Raw genomic sequence first — 27,013 nt, 5'->3', positions numbered from 1 at the left:
CCTTCCTTGGCCTCCCAAAGTGCTAGGATTACAGGCATGAGCCACGTGCCCAGTCCCAAATCCTTTTTCATAAAAATCTATTTATTCATATTCTTTATTTCCATCTATACATTTTCCCTCTATGAGATGGATGTGTTTCTCTTAAATACAAAGCAACAGTTTTAAATACTCTTGGTCTGGAAATTCATCAAAGTCTTCTTGAAATGCTGCTAGCTCTCAGTTATGCCCTTAAAAATACACAGATTAGGCTGGCTGCAGTGGCTCACACCTGTAATCCCAGCACTTTGGAAAGCCAAGGCAGGTGGATCACCTGAGGTCGGGAGTCCGAGACCAGCCTGACCAGCATGGAGAAAACTCGTCTCTACTAAAAATACAAAACTAGCCAGGCGTGGTAGTGGGCGCCTGTAATCCCAGCTGCTCTGGAGGCTGAGGCAGGAGAATCGCTTGAACCCAGGAGGTGGAGGTTGCAGTGAGCCAAGATCACACCGTTGCACTACAGCCTGGGCAACAAGAGCAAAACTCCATCTCAACAAGATAAAAAATAAAAAACACACAGATTAGCAAGGCATGATTCACTTTATAGGAAACCAGACTGCCTCTTCTTTCATAGACGTGGTTTTTTTCCCCCTAGCTTTATTAAGATATAACTGACAAATACAGTATACAGTTAAGGTGATTTTTAAAATACATATTGTGAAACAATCACCACATTCAAGCCAATAAACACATCTAGCACGTCATACTTGTTTTTGGTGGTAAGAGCACTTAATGTTTATTTATATGATCTTTGATTCTGGATTCTCATAATCTTTAATCATTCCCTTCATCAAAAACCAGGTAAAAACTTGGTAGCTCTCTCTATATAAAATAGAAAGATCGTCAAGATATGTCATTAAATGAAAAAAAAAAAATCAAGCAGCAGGAAAATACTTATAAACCCACTTATCTTAAAAAGACATTATATCTATGTGCACCTGTAAAGAAAAAGGCCAAGGATTCATCAACTATTTACAATGATGGGGGGAAAATGAAATTTAGGGTTGAAGAAACTTCCCATTCCTACTCTGTATTATTCAGTATTACTAAAAATTGTGAAACTGAATTAATATAAATTTTTTAGACACAGGATCTTGCTATATTGCCCAGGCTGGAAATGCCATGGCTATTCACAGGCACCATTATAGTGCACTGCAACCTGGAACTCCTGGCTTCAAGCAGTTTTCTCACCTCAGCCTCCTGAGTAGTAAAATAACTATTTTCTTTTTTTCTCTTTTGTTGAGACAGAGTCTCGCTCTGTCGCCCAGGCTGGATAATCTCGGCTCACTGCAACTTCCACCTCCCGGGTTCACACCATTCTCCTGCCTCAGCCTCCTGAGTAGCTGGGACTACAGGCGCCCGCGGCCATGCCCGGCTAATTTTTGTATTTTTAGTGGAGACGGGGTTTCACCATGTTAGCCAGGATGGTCTCAATCTCCTGACCTCATGATCCGCACACCTCGGCCTCCCAAAGTGCAGGGACTACAGGCGTGAGCCACCACGCCTGGCCTAAAATAACTTTTTAAAAGAAATATGGCCGGGCGCGGTGGCTCACGCCTGTAATCCCTGCACTTTGGGAGGCCGAGGCGGGCGGATCACGAGGTCAGGAGATCGAGACCATCCTGGCTAACACGGTGAAACCCCGTCTCTACTAAAACACAAAAAATTAGCCGGGCGCGGTGGCGGGCGCCTGTAGTCCCAGCTACTTGGGAGGCTGAGGCAGGAGAATGGCGCGGACCCGGGAGGCGGAGCTTGCAGTGAGCCGAGATCGCGCCACTGCACTCCAGCCTGGGCGACAGAGTGAAGACTCCGCCTCAAAAAAAAAAAAAAGAAATATAAAGGCCTGTTTTAGAAAATATTTGGACCTCTGAGCACCTTAACAACATTTCTAGTACATGGCATTGTGCCTAATGCAGTGAGTATCAATAAATTTTTTTAAGTGAAAAAGGTAATTTTTTCAGTAGAAAATATGTTAAACAACTTCTTCTATTCTAAAAGTTTGTTTAAACAGTAAACATAAGTTTTTTTTTTTTGGAGATGGAGTCTCGCTCTGTCACCCAGGCTGGAGTGCAGTGGCACGATCTTGGCTCACTGCAACTTCTGCCTCCTGGGTTCAAGTGATTCTTCTTCCTCAGTCTCCTGAGTAGCTGGGACTACAGGCGTGTGCCACCATGCCCAGCTAATTTTTGTATTTTTATTAGAGACAGGGTTTCGTCATGTTGGCCAGGCTGGTCTCGAACTCCTGACCTCAGATGATCCACCTGCCTTGGCCTCCCAGAGTGCTGGGATTACAGGCGTGAGCCACCACACCCAGCCTAAACATAAGTATTAATAAATACCTATATGCCAATTACCTCAGATGAAGTCACATTTAAAATACAATATTTAAACACTATCATTTTGAAAGCACTGCTTATTTACATTTTTACCAGTTTCCAGTCTCAACATACATAATAGGCATCTTGGTCAACAAACAACACAATAAAATCTTTACCCTTCTTTTCCTTCGAATCCTAACAGTCACCTATGGGTGGTTCCTAAAGTTATCACGTGAAGATATATGTGAAGGAAAAAAGCTTATAAGCAAAAATTGAGTTTATAGAACAAATTCCTTATCCATTGTCAAAAGCAAAAACAATATGAAATATTATAACACATAATCCATTTTTTCTTAAAACTCTACTTTTATTTTACCCTAGTATGTACACTAATACAAAATTCTATAAAGGAGGTATAAACTAATGGAAAAGCCCAAACCAGAAATAAAAGAATGAATAGTGCCTAGATCTTGGTTCCTAAATACCTTTCTCCCAAAAAATGTGCCAGAGTTCCTCTGAGAAGTAGTCCAATTTTTAAGAGTGGGGCAGGGAAAATACAACAGCTTGGAACATCTTATGGTGCCAATAAGGAAGAAAGCACTCAAAAAGGATGGGGTATGTCAAAAGAGCACAGGAGCCATCTTGCAAGAGCTCTCAATGTCCAAAGCTAGAATAATTTGAGAACCCAAAGAAATGATAGGTTTGCATAGCCCACAGAATAAAATATATACATATATGTGTGTATATGTATGTGTGTGTGTGTGTGTGTATATATATACACACATATATACAATCTCCATTGAATCCAAACTAGAATGGAGGGAAGAGGGGAAGAAGACAACTCTCCCTGATAGAAGAATTCCAATTAATAAATGTAGAATGAAGAAAACAGAAAATAACTATTAGCAATATTTTACTAATAATTGTTGTAGGCAAAATCCACTGTGGATGCTAAAATCAGTGAATGAAAGTTTGAACAGAAACAGGATATCTACATAGTCTCAAAGTATATCTACACCAAGACACTAGATTCTGTTGTATTCTCACCAAAAATACATAACCTCAATCTAATAATGAGAAATCAGAGAAGCCCAAATGGTGAGACACTCTACAAAACAACTAACCAGTACTCTTCAAAAATCTCAAGGTCTTGAAAGACAAGACAAGACAGAGGAACTGTTACATGCTGGGAAGACTGGGGAGACATAATGTGTAAACGCAATGTGGAAGCCAGGTGTGGTAGCTTATGCCTATAATCCCTGCACTTTGGCAGGCTGAGACAGCAGGATCACCTCAGGCCAGGAGTTCGAGACCAATCTGGGCAATCTAGTGAGGCACTGTCTGTAATAAAAATTTTTTTTAAAAAAAGCAATGTAGGATCCTGGGCTGGATTCTGGAAGGGAAAAAGGATATTAGTGGAAAAACTGGTAAAACTCGAATACAGGTTTACCTAACAGTATTGTACCAATGTTAATTTCATAGCTTCGATGACTGTATTATGGTTAATGTCAGGGGACGCTGGGTGAAGGGTATATGGAACGCTGTACTATTTTTGCAACTTTTCTGTAAGTCTAAAATTACTTCAAAGAAGTTATTTAAAACTGTGAGCTTTAACTTTTTAAATTACACATGCATTTTATAATAGGAATTGTAAATAACAATAGATATGATTTAACTACTATAGAGATTAAAGCTTGTGGAAACTAAAGAAATAGGAATAATTTCAGAACTTAACCACAAATGGAGGAGGATGGAAAATTCTCTCAACAAGAATGCTGGCTCTGTTTAGACATTTCCTGTTCTGCATGCTAAGCACATCCCCTGAAGAATGCAGCACACATTGACTGGCTTTACATACCAAACTCTGCTAACAAGAGCTTCTCACAGCAGTTTACTAAAGTATCACAAGTCATGTGATTTTATGAGAACTCTCTGAAATTTTCACAAGTAGGTGTCCATCCAATTGGTTTAGTTAGTTAAAATTGCTTTTCTCAGATCTAAAGGTCACATTCTACTAATAATCAACAACCAAGGATGCTCTTCAAAGAAAAAAATACTTTTTTGGAGCACATATGTATACACATGCATATGTGTGTGCATGCTGTATGCCAGCCATATAATTTTCATGCTGCTTTGTAGGCCTTGGTTGGTTATTTACCACAGTATGATTTGTAACTGCAAATAATACAGCAAAAGTCTAGGAAAAACTGAAGCTGTCCCAGCAACAAGGGAGATCTGAGTTGTAGCTGGGATATGTGATCCCTTCCCCTCTGCCCTTCTAGGATTCTGATGTATCAATTTATCTTTCTTCACTCCCTTGTCTTTAACTTTTCTCTCTGTTGAACCCTTCTTGTAAGCATACCAACTACCCAGTCTCTCCCATTCTATACTTTTCCCTCTGCTCTGCTAATCTCTACCTCAAGTTATCCTTTTTCTCTCCTCCCACCACAATCACCATTTTGGGTAGTCTATACATGTTATTTCCTCTTTTTATGATTTACAGTTACTCCTGTTACTGGCCCTACAACTTAAACTGCTCAAATCTACACCTATACATTTACAAATTCAGTCCTCATTCTATGTGACTCCCCCACACCAGCTGACCCTGCTGACATCTTCTTCCATTCTAAAACTCCCTTGTGCCTTGTCTTTCAGGGCTCATGTCTCTTACGGTCTCTCTTCTCTGCCACTACAGCCCTCCACTAATGCCCTTCTTTCCCCATACATCTTCTTTCTTCTCCACTCCAGCCCCGTCTCCCCCTACCACACACAGATGCTGCCTTCCTCACCTGCTCAGGGTCTGACACCCTATACCTGGCACTTCTCCTTGGGGAGGCTCTCATCATCCTGCTTAGGGTCTTGTACCCCCAAGCCTGGCTGCCATCCTGCAGGGATATCCTTAATGCTGCTGGGGCCCTGACTCTTTACAGCAGGATACCCCATATGGATTACCCTCCTAACTTTGCTTAGGTTATAACAACCCCACCCCTGCTCCTAAGCACCATGGAAAGCCTTACCTTCCTCTGCCCTGCCTGGTGGCTTTAGAACTGAATTGTGCAGAAAGGAAAGAGAAAGGGAAGATGAAGCAATACTATACCACCTTAATAATTAAGCTTTATAGTAAATCTTAATACCTGGTAGCTCAAGTTCTTGTACTTATCGTTCTTCAGGATTGTCTTGGCTATACTTGGCCTTTTCTCCTCCAGTTCCTTCTTTATTTGTAGCTTCTTTGTGAACATAATTCAGTAAGATTAACTGTCTCACCTTAACATTTTGTCCATTCTCAGCCTTAGCCCATCATTATTATTATTAATTATTTTTCTTGAGACAAGGACTTACTCTGTCACCCAGGCTGGAGTGCAGTAGCATGATCATGGCTCTCTATAGCCTCAGCCTCCCAGGTTCAAGTTGATCTTCCTGCCTGTTCCTCCTGAGTAGCAGGGACTAAAGGTGCACACCACCATGCCTAGCTAATTTTTAAATATTTTGTAGAGACAGAGTCGCTTGACACTGGAGGAATAAATGTTTAAAATACATAAAACACAGGCTGGGCGCGGAGGCTCACACCTGTAATCCCAGGACTTTGGGAGGCTAAGGCAGGCAGATCACTTGAGGTCAAGAGTTCAAGACCAGCCTGGCCAACATGGCAAAACCCCACGTCTACTAAAAATACAAAAATTAGCCAGGCATGGTGGTGCCCATCTGTAATCCCAGCTACTTGGGAGGCTGAAGCAGGAGAATCACTTGAACCCAGGAGGCAGAGGTTGCATAAGCCAAGATTGCACCACTGCACTCCAGCCTGGGGGATGAAGCTAGACTCCATCTCAAAACAAACAAACAAACAAAAATATATATATATAGTGTGTGTGTGTGTGGTGTATGTGTATATAAACTTTTTTTTTTTTTTAAAAGGAAAAGAGATGGAGTCCCACTATGTTGCCCAGGCTGGTTTTGTACTCCTGGACTCAAGTGATCCTCCTGCCTTGGCCTCCCAAAGTACTCAGACTACAGGCATGAGTCACCATGTCCAGCCTGTAGCACTTTTATAATACACTTTTTAACAGAACAGCTTTGATCATTTAACATAAGGAGTTTCTTTTTATCAATTTCACTAGAAGTCTCCAGGTATGAAATTCCTGTTAATAAAGCAATACATAACTTCTCTGCTTTCTTCTTGAACTGATCTCTAAATTCGATTTGAGGACAATCAATAGGGTGTTAGTCTCTAGTGTGTTAGTGAGACTACATGTAAACTGTGATATTTGGACTGGCCTTGAATGAGGGTATTTCTACTGGTGGTAATCTAGGCAAGGTAAAGCATATATATGTGAGGAAACTATAAAGAAAAGCAATTAGATGCAGAGGTCTAGAGTCCACGGAAGGGATATGAGTTGGAGATTCAAATCTGTGAACACTGATGCACAGATGACATTTACAGACATGGAATCTGATCTACCCAGATTAAGTAGAGAAGGGCTGAGGAGTACCTCAACATTTAGAGGTCCAAAAGCAGAAGAGAAACCAGCAATGGAGAAGGAATGGTAAAGAAAATCTGTGTGTGTTTGCCAGGGGGAATCCTGGAAGCAAACTGAAGGAAGTATTTCAAGAAGCTGAATATATTCAAATATATAAATGCTGCTAAAAGGTAAGATGAGGACTGAGAATTTTCCATTAGATTTGGAAAGATGGATTCTTTTGGCACCCTTGACAGAAGGCATGTTGGGGCAGTAAGTAGGACTGAAAGTCTGAGTGCAATGAAGAGAAAACCACCATATAAACATAATGAAGTTCTTCCCCACGTCAGGGCCTTCGCATTTGCCATCTCATCTTCCTCAACACGTACTCCTCCAGACCTTCCCATGCACCTGCACATCCCCATGCCAGGATGCAAGTCATCTTCCAGAGGCTTTCTCTCACACCCTAAAATAAGTGCCCTTCCTTACTAATTACTCTTTAGCTTTCCTTGCTTTAACAATACTTGAAGTTCTATTATTTCATTTATTTGTCGATCTCCATGAGATTGTGATAAATCAAGAATATTTACAAATATTTCCTTTTAAGAACTTGTACATTTTTCTAGGTGCATCATTCCTAGAAAATCCATTAGATTATTTATAACCTCACTCACCACAGGTCTCTCACAGTGAGAAATGTGTAACACACCAACAAAGAAGGGCCATAACTTTACAATCACTGGCAAATCCCCTTATCTGCTCCTCTTCTGCCACAAAGTTTTCTGTCATTCTCTCACAGGACATTTTCACCTTAACCTTACTTCACAGAAAAACTGTGGTAGTAAAACTAGTGTTAATTATAATTTACACCTTCAATTTTTTCATAATGAAGTCAAAACATGCCCTAAGATGGCTAGGTCATCCCCAATCTCAGGGGGAATGATATTTTAGAGTCTAGTCCAATTCCTGTTATACACAGAAACCAAAATGACAGGGCATGTGACATACCTGTGGCATAGCCCACAAGTGAATCCTAAACCCCTGACTTCCAGCCCTGGTGAAGTAGAAAGTTATCTAGTGAACGACAAGGGCTTAGGTGAAAAATAAAATACTGTACATCCCAACTAGTAACATGATTTACAAACTAGACTTTGCCATTTTGTAAGCACCACCCCATTCATGGAAATCCTTATTCATTGAGTCTTTATCCCATTTAGTGACTCCATGTCCAGACCAAGTAGCGAGAGATAAGGTTTCGTTTTAGAAACTCTCTGGGAAGGACACAAGAAACTCCTCTGCTTAAGTCTATACTAATAATTTGTTAATAATTTGTTAATTGGTTTATAACTTGTCAGTAAAGTTCTGGCACAGCCTATCAGTGGATTAAAAAATAAAGAGAACTATAATAATCTCTTAAGCACACTTTTGGGTAGTAATTAAAATATAGTTACCATATGGGATTTTTTTGTACTAAAAGTATCCCTCCTACCTAATTTTGTTTTGGGAAAGTGGACATGGCAAGTAGGCGATTGAGACATGAGTGTTTTGGAAAATCTATTAAACCTACAAGAAGGCTAAAAGACCCACTGTGGTACAGGAGTAAAGAAGGAGAGAGTTGCAGCCAGGCATGGTGGCTCACGCCTGTAATTCCAGCACTTTGGGAGGCTGAGGCGGGGGGATCACCTGAGGTCAGGAGTTCGAGGCCAGCCTGACCAACATGGTGAAACTCCATCTGTATTAAAAATACAAAAATTAGCCAGGCGTGGTGGTGGGTGCTGTAATTCCAGCTACTTGGGAGGCTAAGACAGAAGAATTGCTTGAACCCGGGAGGAGGAGGCTGCAGTGAGCCAAGGTTGCAGTGAGTGGAGATCGCACCACTGCACTCCAGCGTGAGCGACACAGCAAGATTCTGTTTCAAAACAAAAGAGAGAGAGTTACCCAGTACCATCACTGTGGGCTAATACTGAGCACTATTAGCTTCTAACAAATTGAGCAAGAAGGGGGAAAAGGTAACCCTTATTGTTAAAAATGCTTTTCAGTGGGAGAAAAGCTATCAAATATTTACCAACTGCTTACTGTTTTGAGCACATTTCAAAGGTCAATAGAATGATTCTGAATGCCTCTACATTCTAGAGTTGAGAAAAAGACCACTCATATTGTCCTCAAAGATTCTTTCTAACATCTAAAACAAATCATTCACTCAACAAACATGTTCTGAGTACCTATAATGTGCCAGGCACTTTTCCAAGTGCTAGGGGGATACAGCAGTAAATAAACCTCATAGAATTCATGTTCTTAGGGAGGAGTCTAGAGACAAATAAATACAGTAAATGACAGTATTTTAGAAGCATTGTTAAGAACTATCTTTACATGCTTAGACCATAACAAGTATTATGGAGAAAAACAAAGCAGGAAAAGGAAATAAGATACATGTAATTCATTTCTATTCATTGCGGGTGGCCTGTTTCATGATGAGTAGATTTTATAAGGTAACAAAAAATCTTTAATAATCAGTATTATCTTTGTGAATATTTCATTTTAAAAGATATAGAACATAACTTGAAATACTCTTAAAAGTTAATTATTAGTTCATATCCACTCTTAGCATATATTATTGTTTATATTTATCACTTATTTGATGACAAGTTCTTGGTCAAGAACATATCTATAATTGATTTACACCAGGCCTTTTTAGCTAAACAGAATGCATTTTTGTAGATTGTTCTATGAAGTGGTTTTAAAGAAGGAACAGTGTATTTGTTCTGTTTTGTTTTTCTGTAAGTGAAACCCTGCTAAACTGGAAAGCCTCTAACATGAACCAAGACTTTCTGGTAACAGCGATTTTCAGTTCTAATATAATTAGGCTCACTAGTCACCCTACCCTAAACTCATATAGCCTAAATCAAATAGAAATTAATTTTTGTCATTAGTATACTAATCAAGATGATATAATGCTTCACTTTTTTTCCTATATAATTTGAAATAAAACAGTAAAAAATACACTCTTTGGGAAGAGCTCGTTTTCAATTTTAAAAATCAATTTTACAAACTAAATGTATATAAACAATTACATTTTATTATACTTTGGTTGTCTAGCACTTCAATTAGGATAAGAAAGTTTATGAAATGTAAACTGACAATTTCAGCAGCTTAAAGCTTACCTTCAGGCTGGTATGAGAACGTGGTTGACTTAATTCCTGAAATTTCCATTGCTCAGATCCAGGGGTCTCTCCTCCTTTCTGAGCATCAGGTGTAAGCAATCCATCTCCAGCAGGTAATGGGAAAATTCCTAATGATATAGGACGTTCTTTTCTATTTGAAGAGGGGAGAAAAAATTCGGCATTCATTTATTTTGACTTTTTAAATTTGCCATGACTGTAATTAAGTCTGGACTGTCACTGTTTTACAACCATCACTCGAAAATGACACTGTCTGCCCATCTGAATAAAACAGACTTACCAAAGAGGAAGGACAGTCTCAGTTTAGTTTAGCCTCAAGAAATCAACTAAGAAAAGTGGTAAGAAGGGTTAAGGAAAGTTTGTAAGTTACTGATGAGTTCCTTGCCCAAGAAGCAGTCAGTGGTCTAGTGTGGTCTGGAGAAGAGCTGCTGCTGAGTTTTTCATCATACGTAGCTTAGCCCTAGGGGAACTTGCAACCTCCTTCTTTGGAAGTGAGCCCAACTCATTTCTAGACTTCCCAAGTCCTCTCGCTAATCCCTGGATGTTTACTGAAGCCTCTTCAGGGTATGCCTTTCCTGCCTAGAGGAAAATCAATATATTATCTAAATCAGGGTTACCTATTAAATGATGAAAAGAACTCAAAATATCTTTCTCCCCACCACCCAAGTAGGAAAGCTCTGTTTTTCTACAGAACCATTATATGAGTTCCTTCCAAGCATAGTACATATGAGAAAACCACTGTCAGTTTTTTCCAAATAAGAAGGCCAAATAATTCTATAAAAGATTACTGAATTTCCAGTGCTTTGTGGGAAGTTTCAATGAACAAGAGTTACAATTTTAATACTAACAGAATTTCAATGAGAAACACATCGTTTGTTGATGCACAGAAGATTCCAAATCGAAGAGCTTTTAGAGGGTGGAAACAAGCCTACTAACCGGTCATCCTGGGTCATTAACTCAAAAGTGTAGAAACTAGAAAGAAATGAGACATTAAAGGATTGTTGCCTCCTGGAATTCATACCTCTACTGGTAAGAATGTAAGTTAGAATAGAAACAATGAGGTTATTAATAAAAGTGGGAAATTTTCCATTTTGTTAAGTAAGTCTTTTATTCTGTAGTTCATTTTTATTCCAAGAAACTTCAGCCACTTTTGAAATGTGCCTTCACTTAATACAAAGGGTGTGTTCTTCCATTCCTAACAATCTAAAAGGACTAGTAAAACTGTCTCAATGCCTTCTTAAAAATGAGGTGAAGCAAACGGTTTGAGAGATTACACTTAATCAAAGTTGTATGCACAAGGAAATAAAATTTAAAAACAGAACTTTGATTTAGGGGGAAAATTCAAAAGCAGGAAGGCAGTACAAAAAGAGGGTAGTTTTTTGTTTGTTTCTTTGAGACAGAGTCTTGCTGTGTCGCCCAGACTGGAGTGCAGTGGGACGATCGCGGCTCACTGCAACGTCTGCCTCCCGGGTTCAAGCAATTCTCCTGCCTCAGCCTCCCGAGTAGCTGGGACTACAGGCATGTAACACCACGTCTGGCTAATTTTTATATTTTTAGTAGAGACGAGGTTTCACCATGTTGGCCAGGCTGGTCTTGAACTCCTGACCTCATGTGATCCACCTGCTTCAGCCTCCCAAAGTACTGGGATTACAGGTGTGAGCCACCACACCTGGCCAAGAGGGTAAATTTTAATACCAAATCTAAGTTTGTGACTATGAGCTGCCAGGACAACCAAATGACAAAAATTAAAGTAACTAGTCAGCTATCATGTTTACACCAGTTATTCCCAAATGCTGTTCAGCAACAAAGTTTTTATAATAAGTCCATGAAAAAAGAGGCATTATTATTTCCTTAGTGCATAGATAATGTAGTACATATTGTACACATATACATTCCCATATACTATAGAACCCTGTTCTTTCTTGAAGATGACTGACCCTTATTTTAAATTACATATTTTCTTCATTGAGTTTAAAATGCCCTTTCTTTCATTAAATGATGGTGACAGTGATAAGTAGCTAGATTTCCTTTTCATATCCATTCTGGACAAAATAAAAAGTTGTCAACCTGATGTTTTCACCCCATATTTTGTGAACTGAAAATCCAAGGATTTTCTTAGTAGACAGTAGTAGCTCTCTACTAAGAGCTACTAGCTGACTTTTATTTACTTTCTAACACACCTTAGTAAGTTAAGCAAAAGGTGACTGGGAATGTAATGACTGAATACAATGGAAAGCTCTCTAACTCAAAATGCAAAGACAACCAGGAAGATGATATATAGACTTCATAAGATGCCATCACACTAACAGAAATCAAAATATAAACCAGTCATTAGAATTATTTCCTATATGAATGACAACACATTCATTTTCACACATATCAAATGTTGAAAAAGTTTAAAACTATTGGGCGGAGAAGTCTTCTATGAATCCAAATTTTACTTTCCAAAACGTAAACAAAATCAGTCAACAAAATCTACAATCCACACTCAACAAAATCTACAACCCAAATTATAAGCAGAATTCCCACCTTTTTAGTTTGCTTGTATCAAACATTCAGACACTACAGGGAGGGGACATCTTCAGAGACTGACAGCTATCTGTCAAGTGGGTCAATGATGCTCTAGGTTACAATGTTCCAACTCTGAAAAAATAATCACTACATACTCCTCCCCTTACTTTACTTATAAATTACATATAGTTGGGCTAAGGGAGAGAAGGGTGCATAATTAGGCCAAGTTCACGAGAATCCTACTTTTGAAAAGAAACCCTGAAAGGTAAACATTAGTCCGGTACTATGTTGGTATATATTAAACGCTTCAGTTAAACTCACAGAAGAAGAAATAAAATGAGATACGCATGGAAAACTATCAAGTGGCAGACTGACACCCACAGACTGAAACATCTGCTATTACTTGTCTAGAAAACAAAGCTATCACCAAGTATCAGAATTCTTTTTTCTTAATTGCCCTACTTCCATATATCCATTTTTGAGTTGGTTATTAAATGTTAGCTTATGTGTATAAATAATTTTACAACCACATTTTTGAAACAGCTTTTTGGCTATATTCACATTTGATACAACTAATTAGTAAAATCTACTTTATATATGAAGGCAGATAAAAGAAAAAATACATTTGTTGAACACTCACCACATGGTGGGTACTGAGCTAGATGGTTTATTTACATTATCTCATTTAATCCTTATCAAGAAATGGGGATTATTTTCCCAATTTTCAGAGTAGAAAAAGTGATGCTCAGAGATTTTAGGAACTAGTAACTGGCAGAGTTTGGATTCAAAGCCAGTACTGTTCAACTCCAAGCCCTTTGCTTTCCTTGGAACTTCCTACTTGGAACTACCAACTTTTTGACAATTTAATCTTAATATCGAAGACTTTGATATCTTTATTTAATCAGATCAGTAGCAATTTTTGTGGTAAAGTAATTTAATTATAAGGTATTTTATCAATAAAAGCTGTAGTTAAAACTATTTCCGCTAAAAATGGGCACATATAAGTAACTATGAAAATTATTTACTTGAGTAATTTACCATATATCTTACAACTATAATTAAATACAAAATAATAAAATCACTTGATTTTTAAAACCACCCAAAGGGGTATCTCCCGTCAGAAGAGAAAACTCAGGCAGAGAGATTAAGCAACTTGCCAAAGCTCCTACGGCCACGTGCAATAGAGCATTTGCACCCAGGCACTTCAACTCAAAAGCTTTGTCGTACCCACTTGCAGGCGCCACACAGCAGCTCATGGCACTGCCCTCTCAAATGAAATCTAAACCCAAGACAGCCCCTTAACATTAGTCTTATTTTAATATTCTACATATTAAGTTTGCTTTTAATTTCTTCAAAGCTTAAATATACAGATACACATATACAAATATTTTATGTACTAATATATATACAAGTAGTAAGATTATTCCCAATTTTTATAAATCAGGAAAGAAAATAAAAGACCAAGTATCTAGTTTTAAATCACAGATGAAATTTAATTTCTGGGCTTTCAACTAATATTAAACTTGAACTAACCTATAAAAAAAAGAAACACATTGAGGGAATTTACTACTTTAATTCTTCTTAATTTATCTAAATCTACAATTAGGGCTTAAATATTTTATAAACATTTAAATAATAAATAAAAATTATATACTATGAATTTTCATTTAAAACCATGCACAAAGCAGAAATCTGAACAAATCAGACAGTGTTAGTCTGATGGTTTAGAAAACAAAAGAAACCACAACCTTAAGTCTCTAAAATACAGAAGATGGCTCTTAAAGGGTGTAAGTAGAGTGAGCAACAGTAAAGCTACAGAGATTAATGACTACCCCCACAAGCAGGCATGGATATTTGTCACCCAAGACTACAAAGAAAAGAAAGGGCAACATCTGACAAAACAATAGTGAATAGGCTTTGTAAAGCTTTCACAACTTTGATGTGTAAATAATGGGGAAAAATGCATTCCTTAACCTAAAAGTCTTAAATTTTTTCACTTTAAAACATATTTTGTTTTAGGAGGAAAATATTTATAAATTGTCAGTTCCCATGAGCTATTATCAAAAATTACAAAAATGATACCTGAACCTCTATCATTCAAAGGATAATTAAAACAAAATAAACTATGGCCTGTATCTAACTGACTGCAAGTTCAAGCATAAAAGATATTTGTCCCTAAATGCTCAGAAGCTAAATGCAGAGGTTGCATAAACTTTGACCCGGTGCTCTACTCTTGCTCTCCTTTACTTTGAACATTCTGCTTAAAACAAGACCACACTGACCTTGTACTGTGTGTAAGTACAATATGAAAATCCTTTTCTTTAGTCGGTGGTTTCCAAACATAAAGCTATAATCCTAACTGATGGTCTATAAATTACTATAAATAACAATCAAAATCCTAGCTTCAGGCCATTTTCCATTGTTTCAATCTGCAACAGAAATGGTTACAAAGCAGACCCGTGGAGCTAAAAATTTAAGAAAAACCAGCTAAGCAGGGGCTTCTAAAAGAGACGGGAGTACCTGAGTATCCTTGGTAGGTTCTGCGTCAGAGCTGGCACACCGGTAGAAATAGAAAAGTGCACAAGCAGCAAAACAGAGAGAGATACTAAGATAGCAGAATTAATGACCACCGCCCCGCCAACAAAGCCAAACACAAACAGCAGCATGCATCCAGGACTCATGGCGCTGTGCTGGCATGGTGAAACACCCGAACCAGGAGGCCTACACGGGGGCCAAAGGGGTATCTTTGTAGTGAGGATCTGTCATTCAGCTTGCTGCCACAAAAACAATGCCATCAGCAGCAGCTTTCCACTCCATCCTGCAGCAGCTCTCAAGCGATGACGTCATTCCGTTCTCCCCACCTCATAACCATAGAGCTGCTGCTCCTAGCATTTATGCTGCAACCCCGAGCGACAGCCAGCCTATTAACTATTTTCCCCTCCACTAAGAGTCCTGGCTTAGCTCATTGGCTACAATGCCTGAAGATCTACATAATTTATTCACACTCCTACATCAAACAGATGGCTAGCTAACCCTTTCAAACATGCCTCTCTGTAACAAAAAGGACTTCAAACCAATTACACAGGAGAAATAAAAAATTTCAGCATTCCCACAAATTACAAAATTTTAAACCTAGTGTAATCTCCATTAAGTATCAGAAAACAATCTAAATACTCAAATGTGCTGCTTATATGGATGGCTCATAATTTATTTTTTTAATGGTAAAAACGGTTTCTACTTTTCTGTGCTATTCTCTCCTGTAGCATTCCAATCACAGTGGAGAGCTTTTTGAATCAGCCTAACTATTGTTCCAGGATTAAAGAATAGAGAAAAGCAGAAACAAACATATTATTTATTTTACTTTTTCTCAAGGCAAAATATATAACAAAGCTTACCTAATTCTACTATGAGCTGTGGATTCTAGTTGATCACTCCCTGAGAGCTGATGAAGTTTTGTTCTTTCTAAGTGTTCCATATAATTATGGATCATCTATTTTAAAGAAAGAAAAAAATACACAACATTTAAGGCTAATACCTGGAATAAAATCATAGTGTTAAAACAAGGAAAACATTTTTGAACAATTTTCTTATTTATCAGACTACTCAATTCCATGTAAGAGAATATTAAGAAATGAAAAAAATTTTAATGGAAAGTAATATGCAAATGCTTTCATTTAAGGATGCTGGTGTCCACAAAAGTAGCTAATATCTTGTTTAGCATGGAAAAAAAAACCCACTTTTTTTTACAATATGTGATGCTATTAAAATAATATTGACATAAGGAACACAAATTAGTAAACAGACACTGGGAAAGAAGTGATAAAAGACCATGGGTTAAAAATAATAGATGGCATTTGAAAAACCCATTCACTAAAATGAGACACAACAAAGAAATTAATGTGAAACTTCTGAAGAAACTATATCCTTATGTGCTGATCTTTTCCATTTTAAAAGAAATTAACAGAATAAAGATCACTTTCAATTTAATTAATTTAATACCAAGAAAGGTTTCTTCTTTCCGTACATTTAGTTGAAAGAATGTTAAAATACTTTCTCCTTTGACTGTTACTGGTATCATTACTTAGTATAATCATCTATTATAACGGCAGCAAATTAATACAAACGAAAAAAATTAGAACACTTTTTGAGTCTTAGATAAGGAATCATATGATAGACAAGCTGAATATGAAAGTAAAAACTTCAAGAATATAAAGTGCATAAACTGCCAAGAACTTCTAATGTCCTATTTGATTCTTGATAATATATAGTTTCACTTTTAAAAAGCCTAAATTTCGAATTAAGACATAAAATCAAAAGCCTTTGCTAGCGATACTAACATGACATGAATAAGAAAACAATGAATTTTAAAAAACAAGAAATAGTGTGTTAGTATTTAAAGGGTGTAAATATTAAGAGGCAAGCAAAGGTTGATATCTTTCTTGGGAATATTACTTGAATTCTCTCTTTTTTTTTTTTAATGTCCCTTCTCACCATTCCTAAGGAATATTACTTGAATTCTTAACACTGTAGATAGAATAGCTTTGGAAGTCACTAAACTTTAGCTGTATTAAGATGTATTTCAATCTCTCTATAACTTAAAATACGCACTGTAGCATATTAAGTAACAAAACAATTTTTTTAAAAAGTTTAAATTCACTTTACAAAGCATGCTTTTCTTGTAGAAATTTTATTTGGCATGTACAAAAATTACAAAATGTAAGTTAATTTTAAGATGTTATTTATCATCAAATAAACAAAAAGCTGAACTCTGATGCATGAAATAAAACAAATTAACCAGACTGTTCTCCAATGAAGACTAGTCCAAACAACTAATGTTAGCCACAAAGAATGAAAACAGAATCACATGAATATAGTATCTTAAGATTTTTTAATTGACATACTTTTTATTTTAAATTTTTTTTTTTTTTTTTTTTTTTTTTTTTTTTTTTTTTTGAGACAGAGTCTCGCTGTGTCGCCCAGGCTGGAGTGCAGTGGCCGGATCTCAGCTCACTGCAAGCTCCGCCTCCCGGGTTTACGCCATTCTCCTGCCTCAGCCTCCGGAGTAGCTGGGACTACAGGCGCCCGCCACCTCGCCCGGCTAGTTTTTCGTATTTTTTAGTAGAGACGGGGTTTCACCGTATTAGCCAGGATGGTCTCGAACTCCTGACCTCGTGATCCGCCCGTCTCGGCCTCCCAAAGTGCTGGGATTACAGGCTTGAGCCACCGCGCCCGGCCCTTATTTTAAATTTATAGATTTTACCACCATTTACAAAACAGTTTTGAAGAAACACACTTTTCATCCATCAGCAAGTCAGAAATAATGAGCTTCCTTGTGTCAGGAAGAATTTTCAGGAACAAAAATCAAACCGAAACTAATAGAACAAAGTGACTGTCAGGTTTAATCAATCTCAATTTAAACTTTCAGAAGGTTTTAGAACGCCTAAATTAAGGCTTTGCAGTGGCTCATGCCTGTAATCCCAGCACTTTGGGAGGTAGGAGGATTGCTTGAGGCCAGGAATTTGAGATCAGCCTGGGCTATAGCAAGACACCTGCTCTAGAAAAAAAATACAACAACTAGCAGGCACTCGCCTGTAGTCCCTACTGCTCAGGAGGGAGAAGTGGGAGAACTGCTTGGACCCAGGAGTTCAAGGCTGCAGTGGGCTATGATCATGCCACTGGACTCCAGCCTGGGCAACAGAATGAGACCCCTTTTAAAAAAAAAAAAAAAAAAAAAAAAAAACCTTACAAATAAAAGAGGTCAGGTACAAAGGCTAATGCCTGTAATCCCAGCACTTTGGGAGGCTGAGGTGGGAGGACTGCTTGAGCCCAGGAGTTTGAGACCAACCTGAGCAACATAGGGACACCCTGTCTCTACAAAGTTTTTTTAAAAAATTAGCTGGGTATTGTGGGATGTGCCTGTAGTATCAGCTACTTGGGAGGCTGAGGCGGGAGGATCATTTGAGCCAGGGAGGTCAAAGCTGCAGTGAGCCATGATCATGCCACTGCACTCCAGCCTGGGCGACAAGAGTGAGACTGGCTGGAGTGCAGTGGCGCAATCTCGGCTTATTGCAATCTCTGCCTCCCACATTCAAGCGATTCTCCTGCCTCAGCCTCCAGGGTAGCTGGGTACTACAGGTGCCCGCCACCAAGCCCAGCTAATTTCTGTATTTTTAGTAGAGACGGGGTTTCACCATGTTGGCCAGGCTGGTCTCGAACTCCTGACCCCAAGTGATCCACCCGCCTTGGCCTCCCAAAGTGTTGGGATTACAGGTGTGAGCCACAGCACCCAGCTATGAATTCTTTTTTTTTTTTTTTTTTTTTTTTTTGAGACGGAGTCTCGCTCTGTCACCCAGGCTGGAGTGCAGTGGCCAGATCTCAGCTCACTGCAAGCTCCGCCTCCCGGGTTTACGCCATTCTCCTGCCTCAGCCTCCCGAGTAGCTGGGACTACAGGCGCCTGCCACCACGCCCAGCTAGTTTTTGTATTTTTAGTAGAGACGGGGTTTCACTGTGTTAGCCAGGATGGTCTCGATCTCCTGACCTCGTGATCCGCCCGTCTCGGCCTCCCAAAGTGCTGGGATTACAGGCTTGAGCCACCGCGCCCGGCCATGAATTCTTATATATACTGGATAGTAAAGTAATTGTATGTAAGGAATTGATTTGTTCAAATGGAGGACCTAAGTTTCTTTAAGCATTCAGATGAAAAAAACAAACTTATCCCTGATTGCTTTATAGTATTCTATGAACTCAATATAGAAAAAGAATGACAAGCAAAATGCAAAGATAGTTCTCCCCCAAACAGCCATTCTACAGATTGATTCTCTATTACCTTATTCTAAACTTTCTTTTAATGACTAGTTCAATGTAATTACAGATATAGTATTCTTTTTTCCTCAGAAATCAAGATTTTATTTAATCGATATTTATTTAGTTTTATGATTCATGTCTACAAATCCTACAGATATCAGCTATTACTTTTTTGTTGTTTTTATTAATAGACTTGCTTTCATTAAGATGCTATTTGTATAAAGCTGTTCAGTGCAGCATTTTTTTTTTTTTCTGCTTTTTTATTACACTTCAAGTTCTAGGGTACATGTGCACAATGTGCACGTTTGTTACATATGTATACAAGTGCCATGTTGGTGTGCTAGACCCATTAACTCATCATTTACATTAGGTATATCTACTAATGCTATCCCTCCTCGCTCCCCCCACCCCCCAACAGGCCCCAGTGTGTGATGTTCCCGTTCCTGCATCCAAGTGTTCTCATTGTTCAATTCCCACCTATGAGCTAGAACATGCGGTGTTTGGTTTTCTGTTCTTGCGATAGTTTGCTCAGAATGATGGTTTCCAGCTGCATCCATGTGCCTACAAAGGACATGAACTCATCCTTTTTTATGGCTGCATAGTATTCCATGGTGTATATGTGCCACATTTTCTTAATCCAGTCTGTCACTGATGGACATCTGGGTTGGTTCCAAGTCTCTGCTATTGTGAATAGTGCCACAATAAACATATGTGTGCATATGTCTTTATAGCAGCATGATTTATAATCCTTTGGGTATATACCCAGTAATGCGATGGCTGGGTCATACAGTATTTCTAGTTCTAGATCCTTGAGGAATCGCCACACTGCCTTCTACAATGGTTGAACTAGTTTATAGTCCCACCAACAGTGTAAAAGTGTTCCTATTTCTCCACATCCTCTCTAGCACCTGTTGTTTCCTGACTTTTTAATGATCGCCATTCTAACTGATGTGAGATGGTATCTCATTGTGGTTTTGATTTGCATTTCTCTGATGGCCAGTGATGATGAGCATTTTTTCATGTGTCTGTTGGCTGCATAAATGTCTTCTTTTGAGAAGTGTCTGTTCATATCCTTTGCCCACTTTTTGATGGGGTTATTTGTTTTTTTCTTGTAAATTTGTTTGAGTTCTTTGTAGGTTCTAGATATCAGTCCTTTGTCAGATGAGTAGATTGCAAAAATATTCTCCCATTGTGTAGGTTGTCTGTTCACTCTGATGGTAGTTTCTTTCGCTGTGCAGAAGCTCTTTAGTTTAATTAGATCCCGTTTGTCAGTTTTGGCTTTTCTGACATTCCAAAATCATCTATATAATGAAATCGATTCTAACTCAACCAAACTAGCACTTAAAGGAAAGAACTGACAATCAAAAATGACTGAGGGGGAAAAGAGAGAACAATAACAACAAAATGGCAGCTATTATTTATTGAGCACTAATTCTATGTCAGTCAGTGCATTTACAGCCATTTTTTCTCCATTTAATCTTCACCGTATCATGATTTCATAGGTAAACTCTATCCAAGTTAATTGTCTGGTCAATGACTAACTTTTCAAGTTGTCACTAGCTTTGGGGCCAGAACTCTGGCCTGCCTGACTCAGTCATCTGAGCTGTTAAGAATTGCAGGAGTCAGGCCTTATCTGCCTTTGTACTTAATTCTCTGAGCAGGCAATGAGCCCACTGTCCTTTCTTCCTCTTACCCACAAGAAAATCCCATACACTAAAGCATTTCCTGATGTCTAGAATAAAATGTTATGCACTATAGTCTATAAACACACAAAAAAGTATTAAAAAATACATAAAAATTTAAATATTAATAAGGCCTCACAGTATCCACTCAGGTTAAAAAAAAAAAAAAAAAGTGAGTGGGAGGGAGCACCAGTGTTGTTAGATAGAAAAGTGAAGTGACAAAATAAAATAGGACATGCTTCAGATAATCTATTCCTGGGTCCACCAGGCCCATTGCTTCTGGTCTCAGAACTGCAATTCTCAATTTTCTCAGGTATGCATATTAATTCACACATTCAGGAGTCAATTCAGCAATAAACAAAGCCACTAATCTTAAAGTTGTGGAGACGTCATAAAGCAAAGAGTCATAGAAAAATGTCAGGTTGAGGCTGGGAGTGGTGGTTCATGCCTGTAATCCCAGCACGTTGGGAGGCCGAGGCAGGAGGATCATTTGAGGTCAGGAGTTCAAGACCAACCTAGCCAAAGTGGGGAAACCTCGTCACTACTAAAAGGACAAACAAAATTAGCCAAGCGTGGTGGTGTGTGCCTGTAATCCCAGCTACTTGGAAGGCTGAGGCAGGAGAATCGCTTGAACCCAGGAGGCAGAGGTTGTAGTGAGCCAAGGCCGTGCCACTGCACTCCAGCCTGGCAACAGAGCAAGACTCCGTCTCAAAAAAAAAAAGAAAAAAGAAAAATGTCAGGCTGGCATGATGGCTGATACCTCTAATCCCAGCACTCTGGGAGGCTGAGGCAGGAGGATCTCTCGAGCCCACGAGTTTGAGACCAGCCTGGGCAAGATGGTAAGACCCCGCCTCCAAAGAAAGAAAGAATAAGAGAAGATAAGAAAAAGAGAGAGAAAAAAAGAGAGGAAGGAAGAAAGGAAAGAAGAAAGGAAGGGAGGGAGGAAAGGAAAGGAATAGAAAGGGAAGGAAAGAAAGAAAGAAAAGGAAGAAAGAGAACTTAAAAATTAAAAAAAAAAAAAGAAAAAGAAAAAGAAAGGGGGGGAGGGAGGGAGGGAAAAGGAAAATGTCTAGTGGAACCTAAGGGTGTTAGTGTGTTTTTGTTTTTGTTTTGAGATGGAGTCTTGCTGTGTCACCCAGGCTGGAGTGCAGTGGCATGATCTCAGCTCACTGCAACCTCCGCCTCCCGGGTTCAAGCGATTCTCCTGACTCAGCCTCCCAAGTAGCTGGGATTACAGGTGCCTGCCACCATGCCCAGCTAATTTTTGTATTTTTAGTAGAGATGGGGTTTCACCATGTTGACCAGGCTGGTCTCAAACTCCTAACCTCAGATAATCCACCTGCCTCGGCCTCCCAAAGTGCTGGGAAAACAGGCGTGAGCCACCGCACCCGGCCAAGGTGTTAGTGTTATTAAAAGTTCAGGTAGACTGGGTGCTGTGGCTCACGCATGTAATCCCAGCACTTTGGGGGGCCAGGACGGACAGATCACTTGAGGCCAGGAGTTTAAGACCAGCCTGGACAACACGGTAAAACCCAGTCTCTACTAAAAGTACAAAAAGTAGCTGAGTGTGGTGGTATGCGCCTATAGTCCCAGGTATTTGGGAGGCTGAGTTGGGAGAATCACATGAACCCAGGAGGCGGAGGTTGCAGTGGGCCAAGATCAGGACACTGCACTCCAGCCTGGGCAACAGAACGAGACTTCGTCTTAAAAAAAAGTTCAGGCAATGGAATCTGACAAACCTGGCTTCAAATCTAATCACCAGTAGAATTTGGGGCAAATCATTTCATAGACTCTTTCTAAACCTCAATCTGTAAAATAGGAATGGATGAGAATTTGGTCAGAGGATAAAATGAGAATGCACTCAAACACTCCCTGATTTGAGGCTCTCCCAAGATTCCAAAGGGCTAAAGTTTTTGGTGATTAGCATACACACGTGGGCCCGAATGCTTCAAAATTGTCCTTTATATTTCTTCCACTGCCCTCTTTAAGACATGTCTTCTTTTAAGCAAATTCAGTAATGTATACAAAAATTTGATTTAAAAATAGTTGACTACTTATTCTTAAATTTAAGAATAGTTATTCTTAAATCAAATCAGAAAAAGCCACGGCAGGTTTCCCTTAAGCAACAACGAATGTGTTTCATAAAAGTGCTAAACAACTATTAAAAGACATTACCTTCTTTGGAAGTAATAGTGAAAAGGTTAAGGTTAAACCCCTTCAGGCTTCCTTTCCCTGAATGTTTTCAGAGTTTATGTTTTAAGGGCGCCTAGTTCTTTGGCTTTAGATAGCTATTTATAATTGCTAATTGAATGACATCTCTAGAACAGATGTATAAACAGAAAAAATTGTGGGTTAGAGCAGAATAGATCCACATTTCAAAGCAGCCCTATCCATGTTACATAAACCTTCCTTCCTTGAGGCAAAACAAAATATAGGGAGGAGCCTATCAGGTCAGAGGATAGAAGCTGCTCGTAACTGAGGGAAGAGATCTATGAAAAGAGCTTTTGGGCAGCATGGGAAACCTGCCTTGGTTGCTGGACAGACCTAGCTCTCTGACTTGGTAATTAAAATTTTTCCTGAGATCTTGTTTTCTTCCTAGACTATCTTTTCCTCAAGGAATAGAAATAGACCAAAAAAAATTATATGTTTTCATTTAAAATTAGTATGTCAGGCTTTTTTATAGATGCATATCTTCACCTTTATTAAATATATGGAAAAAATATGAAATTTCACTTTACAGTTATTTTTCAAGAATGTATATATTTCAGCCCAGGCATGGTGGCTCACGCCTATAATCCCAGCACTTTGGGAGGCCAAGGTGGGTGGATGACCTGAGGTCAGGAGTTTGAGATCGGGCTGGCCAACATGGTGAAATCCCATCTCTACAAAAAATGCAAAAATTAGCCGGGCATGGTGGTGGTGCACTCCTGTAATCCCAGCTACTTGGGAGGTTGAGGTGGGAGAATTACTTGAACTCGGAGGGCGGAGGCTTCAGTGAGCCAAGATCACTCCAGCCTGGATGACAGAGCAAGACCCAGCCTCAAAAAAGAAAAAAAAAAGTAAATATTTTATATTTTATACTTCAATACATCATAATTTAACAATCATGAGGTCAGAAGTTCGAGACCAGCCTGACTAACATGGGAAAACCCCACCTCTACTAAAAATACGAAAATTAGCCAGGCGTGGTGGCACGCTCCTATAATCCTAGCTACTTAGGAGGCTGAGGCAGGATAATTGCTTGAACCCAGGAGGCAGAGGTTGCAGCGAGCTGAGATCACACCACTATACTCCAGCCTGGGCGACAGAACGAGACTCCATCTCAAAAAAAAAAAAAAAAAAAAAAAAAAAAGCATGCATATTGTGGTCCCAGCTACTTAGGAAGCTGAGGTGGGAGGATTGCTTGAGCCTGGGAGGTTGAGGCTGCAGTGTGCTATGACTGCGCCAATGCACTCCAGCCTGGGGAACAGAGTGAGGCCCTGTCTAATTAAAGAAAAAAAGACTCTCTCTATATATAAAAAACATATATGTATTTATTATTATCAGCTTTAATAAGTACTACTTAAGTGAACAGTACATAGAGTACATTGTTTAGGCATTGAAATGAATGGTATAAAAATCAATGATAGGCTTAGCAACCTTAATATCCACCAAATGTCATTAAATTTTAATATCCACCAAAATTAAACCTTAATATCTAACAAATGTCATTTATCTGTGGGGCTTTTTTTTTTTTTTTTTTTGAAACAGGGTCTGTTGCCCAGGCTGGAGTCCAATGGCACAATATTGGCTCACTATAGCCCCTACCTCCTGTGCTGAAGTGATCCTCCCACTTCAGCCCCCTGAATAGCTGGGACTACAGGCGCAGGCCACCATGCCTGACTAATTTTTGTATATATTTTTTCGGTAGAGTCGGGGCTTCACCATGCTGCCCAGGCTGGTCTCAAACTCCTGGGCTCAAGTGATCCGCTCACCTTGGCTTCCCAAAGTGCTGGGATTACAGGATGAGCCACTGCTCCAAGCCAAAATGTGGGTATTTTTTACACACTGAAACAGCTGCTGTATAACCTGCTCTTGTCTTCCCTGAGTTCTATGGTTCCAGCCCTTCATGGACCATCCTTTCCATCTACTACTGGATATCAATTCTGTGACATTTCATGCTTTGGGTATGGTTATTAAGCGAGGATTGTAATAATCAAATCTCACGTGTCAAGGCTAACAGGGAAAAATTCTACACCGTACCCAAAGCAAGTGCTAACTACGTTATTCAAACGCAAACACAACTGAGTGTGGTGGGGTTTTCTGTTCCTTAAAAGCAATGGCCAGTATTAAAACATTTTTTAAAATAAATAAACAAACAAACAAACAGCAACATCTGGGCACACCGGCTCACACCTGTAATGCCAGCACTTTGGGAGGCTGAGGCAGGTGGATTGCCTGAGGTCAGGAGCTCAAGACCAGCCTGGCCAACATGGAGAAACCTCATATCTACTGCATTAAAAATACAAAAGTTAGCCAGGTATGGTGGCATACACCTGTAATCCCAGCTACTCGAGAGGCTGAGGGACAAGAATCGCTGGAACCCAGGAGGTGATGGTTGCAGTGAGCTGAGATCGTGCCACTGCACTCTAGCTTGGACAACAGAGCAAGACTCTGACACACTGACACACACACACACACACACACACACACAAGCAACAGAATATAGCTACAATACAATAATGTAAATACAATCTTTGTAGCATTAATATGCTTACTGTACACAGAATACAATCTGTGTGGATATTCTCCAAAACATGATTTTAAATTGTTTTATGATTATGAAGGTTTTTATGCTCTTCTAAAGAAAAACAACAACATAGTTTCTACCAGACGCAGAGTAAGAGATCACACAAACTAGGGAAAAGAAAAAAAAAAAAAAACAGGCTAAGACTGGAACCATATGTATTATAATACAAGACTAGTGAGGGGAAAAAAAAGAGGAATTTTTTTTTCATGTAACAAATATTGCATAAAACTATAAAAATTCTACTTATTTGGGTATGTGAACCCCAGACTGACCATGATATACAAAAATAATTTTCACATTAAGATAATAGAAACAAAAGCAACATGAGAGGCTGACAGGGAATCATGAAAAGGTTTAAAAACCCTCAAGTACATTTTCTTTTATTTATTTGTTTGTTTTATTATTATACTTTATGTTTTAGGGTATGTGTGCACAACGTGCAGGTTTGTTACATATACATACATGTGCCATGTTGGTGTGCTAGACCCATTAACTCATCATTTACATTAGGTATATCTACTAATGCTATCCCTCCTCCCAACATCCACCCCCCAACCCCCAACAGGCCCCAGTGTGTGATGTTCCCTTTCCTGTGTCCAAGTGTTCTCATTGTTCAATTCCCACCTATGAGTGAGAACATGCGGTGTTTGGTTTTCTGTTCTTGCGATAGTTTGCTCAGAATGATGGTTTCCAGCTGTATCCATGTGCCTACAAAGGACATGAACTCATCCTTTTTTATGGCTGCATAGTATTATTCCATGGTGTATATGTGCCACATTTTCTTAATCCAGTCTGTCATTGATGGACATCTGGGTTGGTTCCAAGTCTCTGCTATTGTGAATAGTGCCACAATAAACATATGTGTGCATGTGTCCTTATAGCAGCATGATTTATAATCCTTTGGGTATATACCCAGTAATGGGATGGCTGGGTCATATGGTATTTCTAGTTCTAGATCCTTGAGGAATCGCCACACTGCCTTCCACAATGGTTGAACTAGTTTACAGTCCCACCAACAGTGTAAAAGTGTTCCTACTTTTCCACATCCTCTCTAGCACCTGCTGTCTCCTGACTTTTTAATGATCGCCATTCTAACTGGTATGAGATGGTATCTCATTGTGGTTTTGATTTGCATTTCTCTGATGGCCAGTGATGATGAGCATTTTTTCATGTGTCTGTTGGCTGCATAAATGTCTTCTTTTTTTTTTTTTTTTTTTTTTTTTTTTTTTTTTTTTTTTT

General features: G+C 39.0%; 1 protein-coding gene across 7 annotated transcripts in view; it reads right to left on the bottom strand.

The window, feature by feature from the left end:
- SPAG9 (sperm associated antigen 9) overlaps window positions 1–27,013 on the bottom strand; it is a 161,974-nt gene that overhangs the window by 70,808 nt on the left and 64,153 nt on the right. For 5 of the 7 annotated variants that reach the window (XM_025361326.1, XM_025361328.1, XM_025361327.1 and 2 more), the window contains exons 4-5: window positions 15,894–15,988; window positions 9,970–10,120 (exon numbers count right to left, since the gene is read on the bottom strand). In XM_025361326.1, the coding sequence (XP_025217111.1) occupies window positions 9,970–10,120; window positions 15,894–15,988 (246 nt within the window). Of the gene's footprint in view, window positions 1–9,969; window positions 10,121–15,018; window positions 15,487–15,893; window positions 15,989–27,013 lie in introns of those variants that run through there. The other 2 variants (XM_025361331.1, XM_025361332.1) reach the window with 1 other exon arrangement.

This window comes from Theropithecus gelada, chromosome 16 (genome assembly GCF_003255815.1).
Source record: "Theropithecus gelada isolate Dixy chromosome 16, Tgel_1.0, whole genome shotgun sequence".
Classification (NCBI taxonomy): Eukaryota; Metazoa; Chordata; class Mammalia; order Primates; family Cercopithecidae; genus Theropithecus; species Theropithecus gelada.
This window is presented reverse-complemented; position numbering and strand designations above follow the sequence as displayed.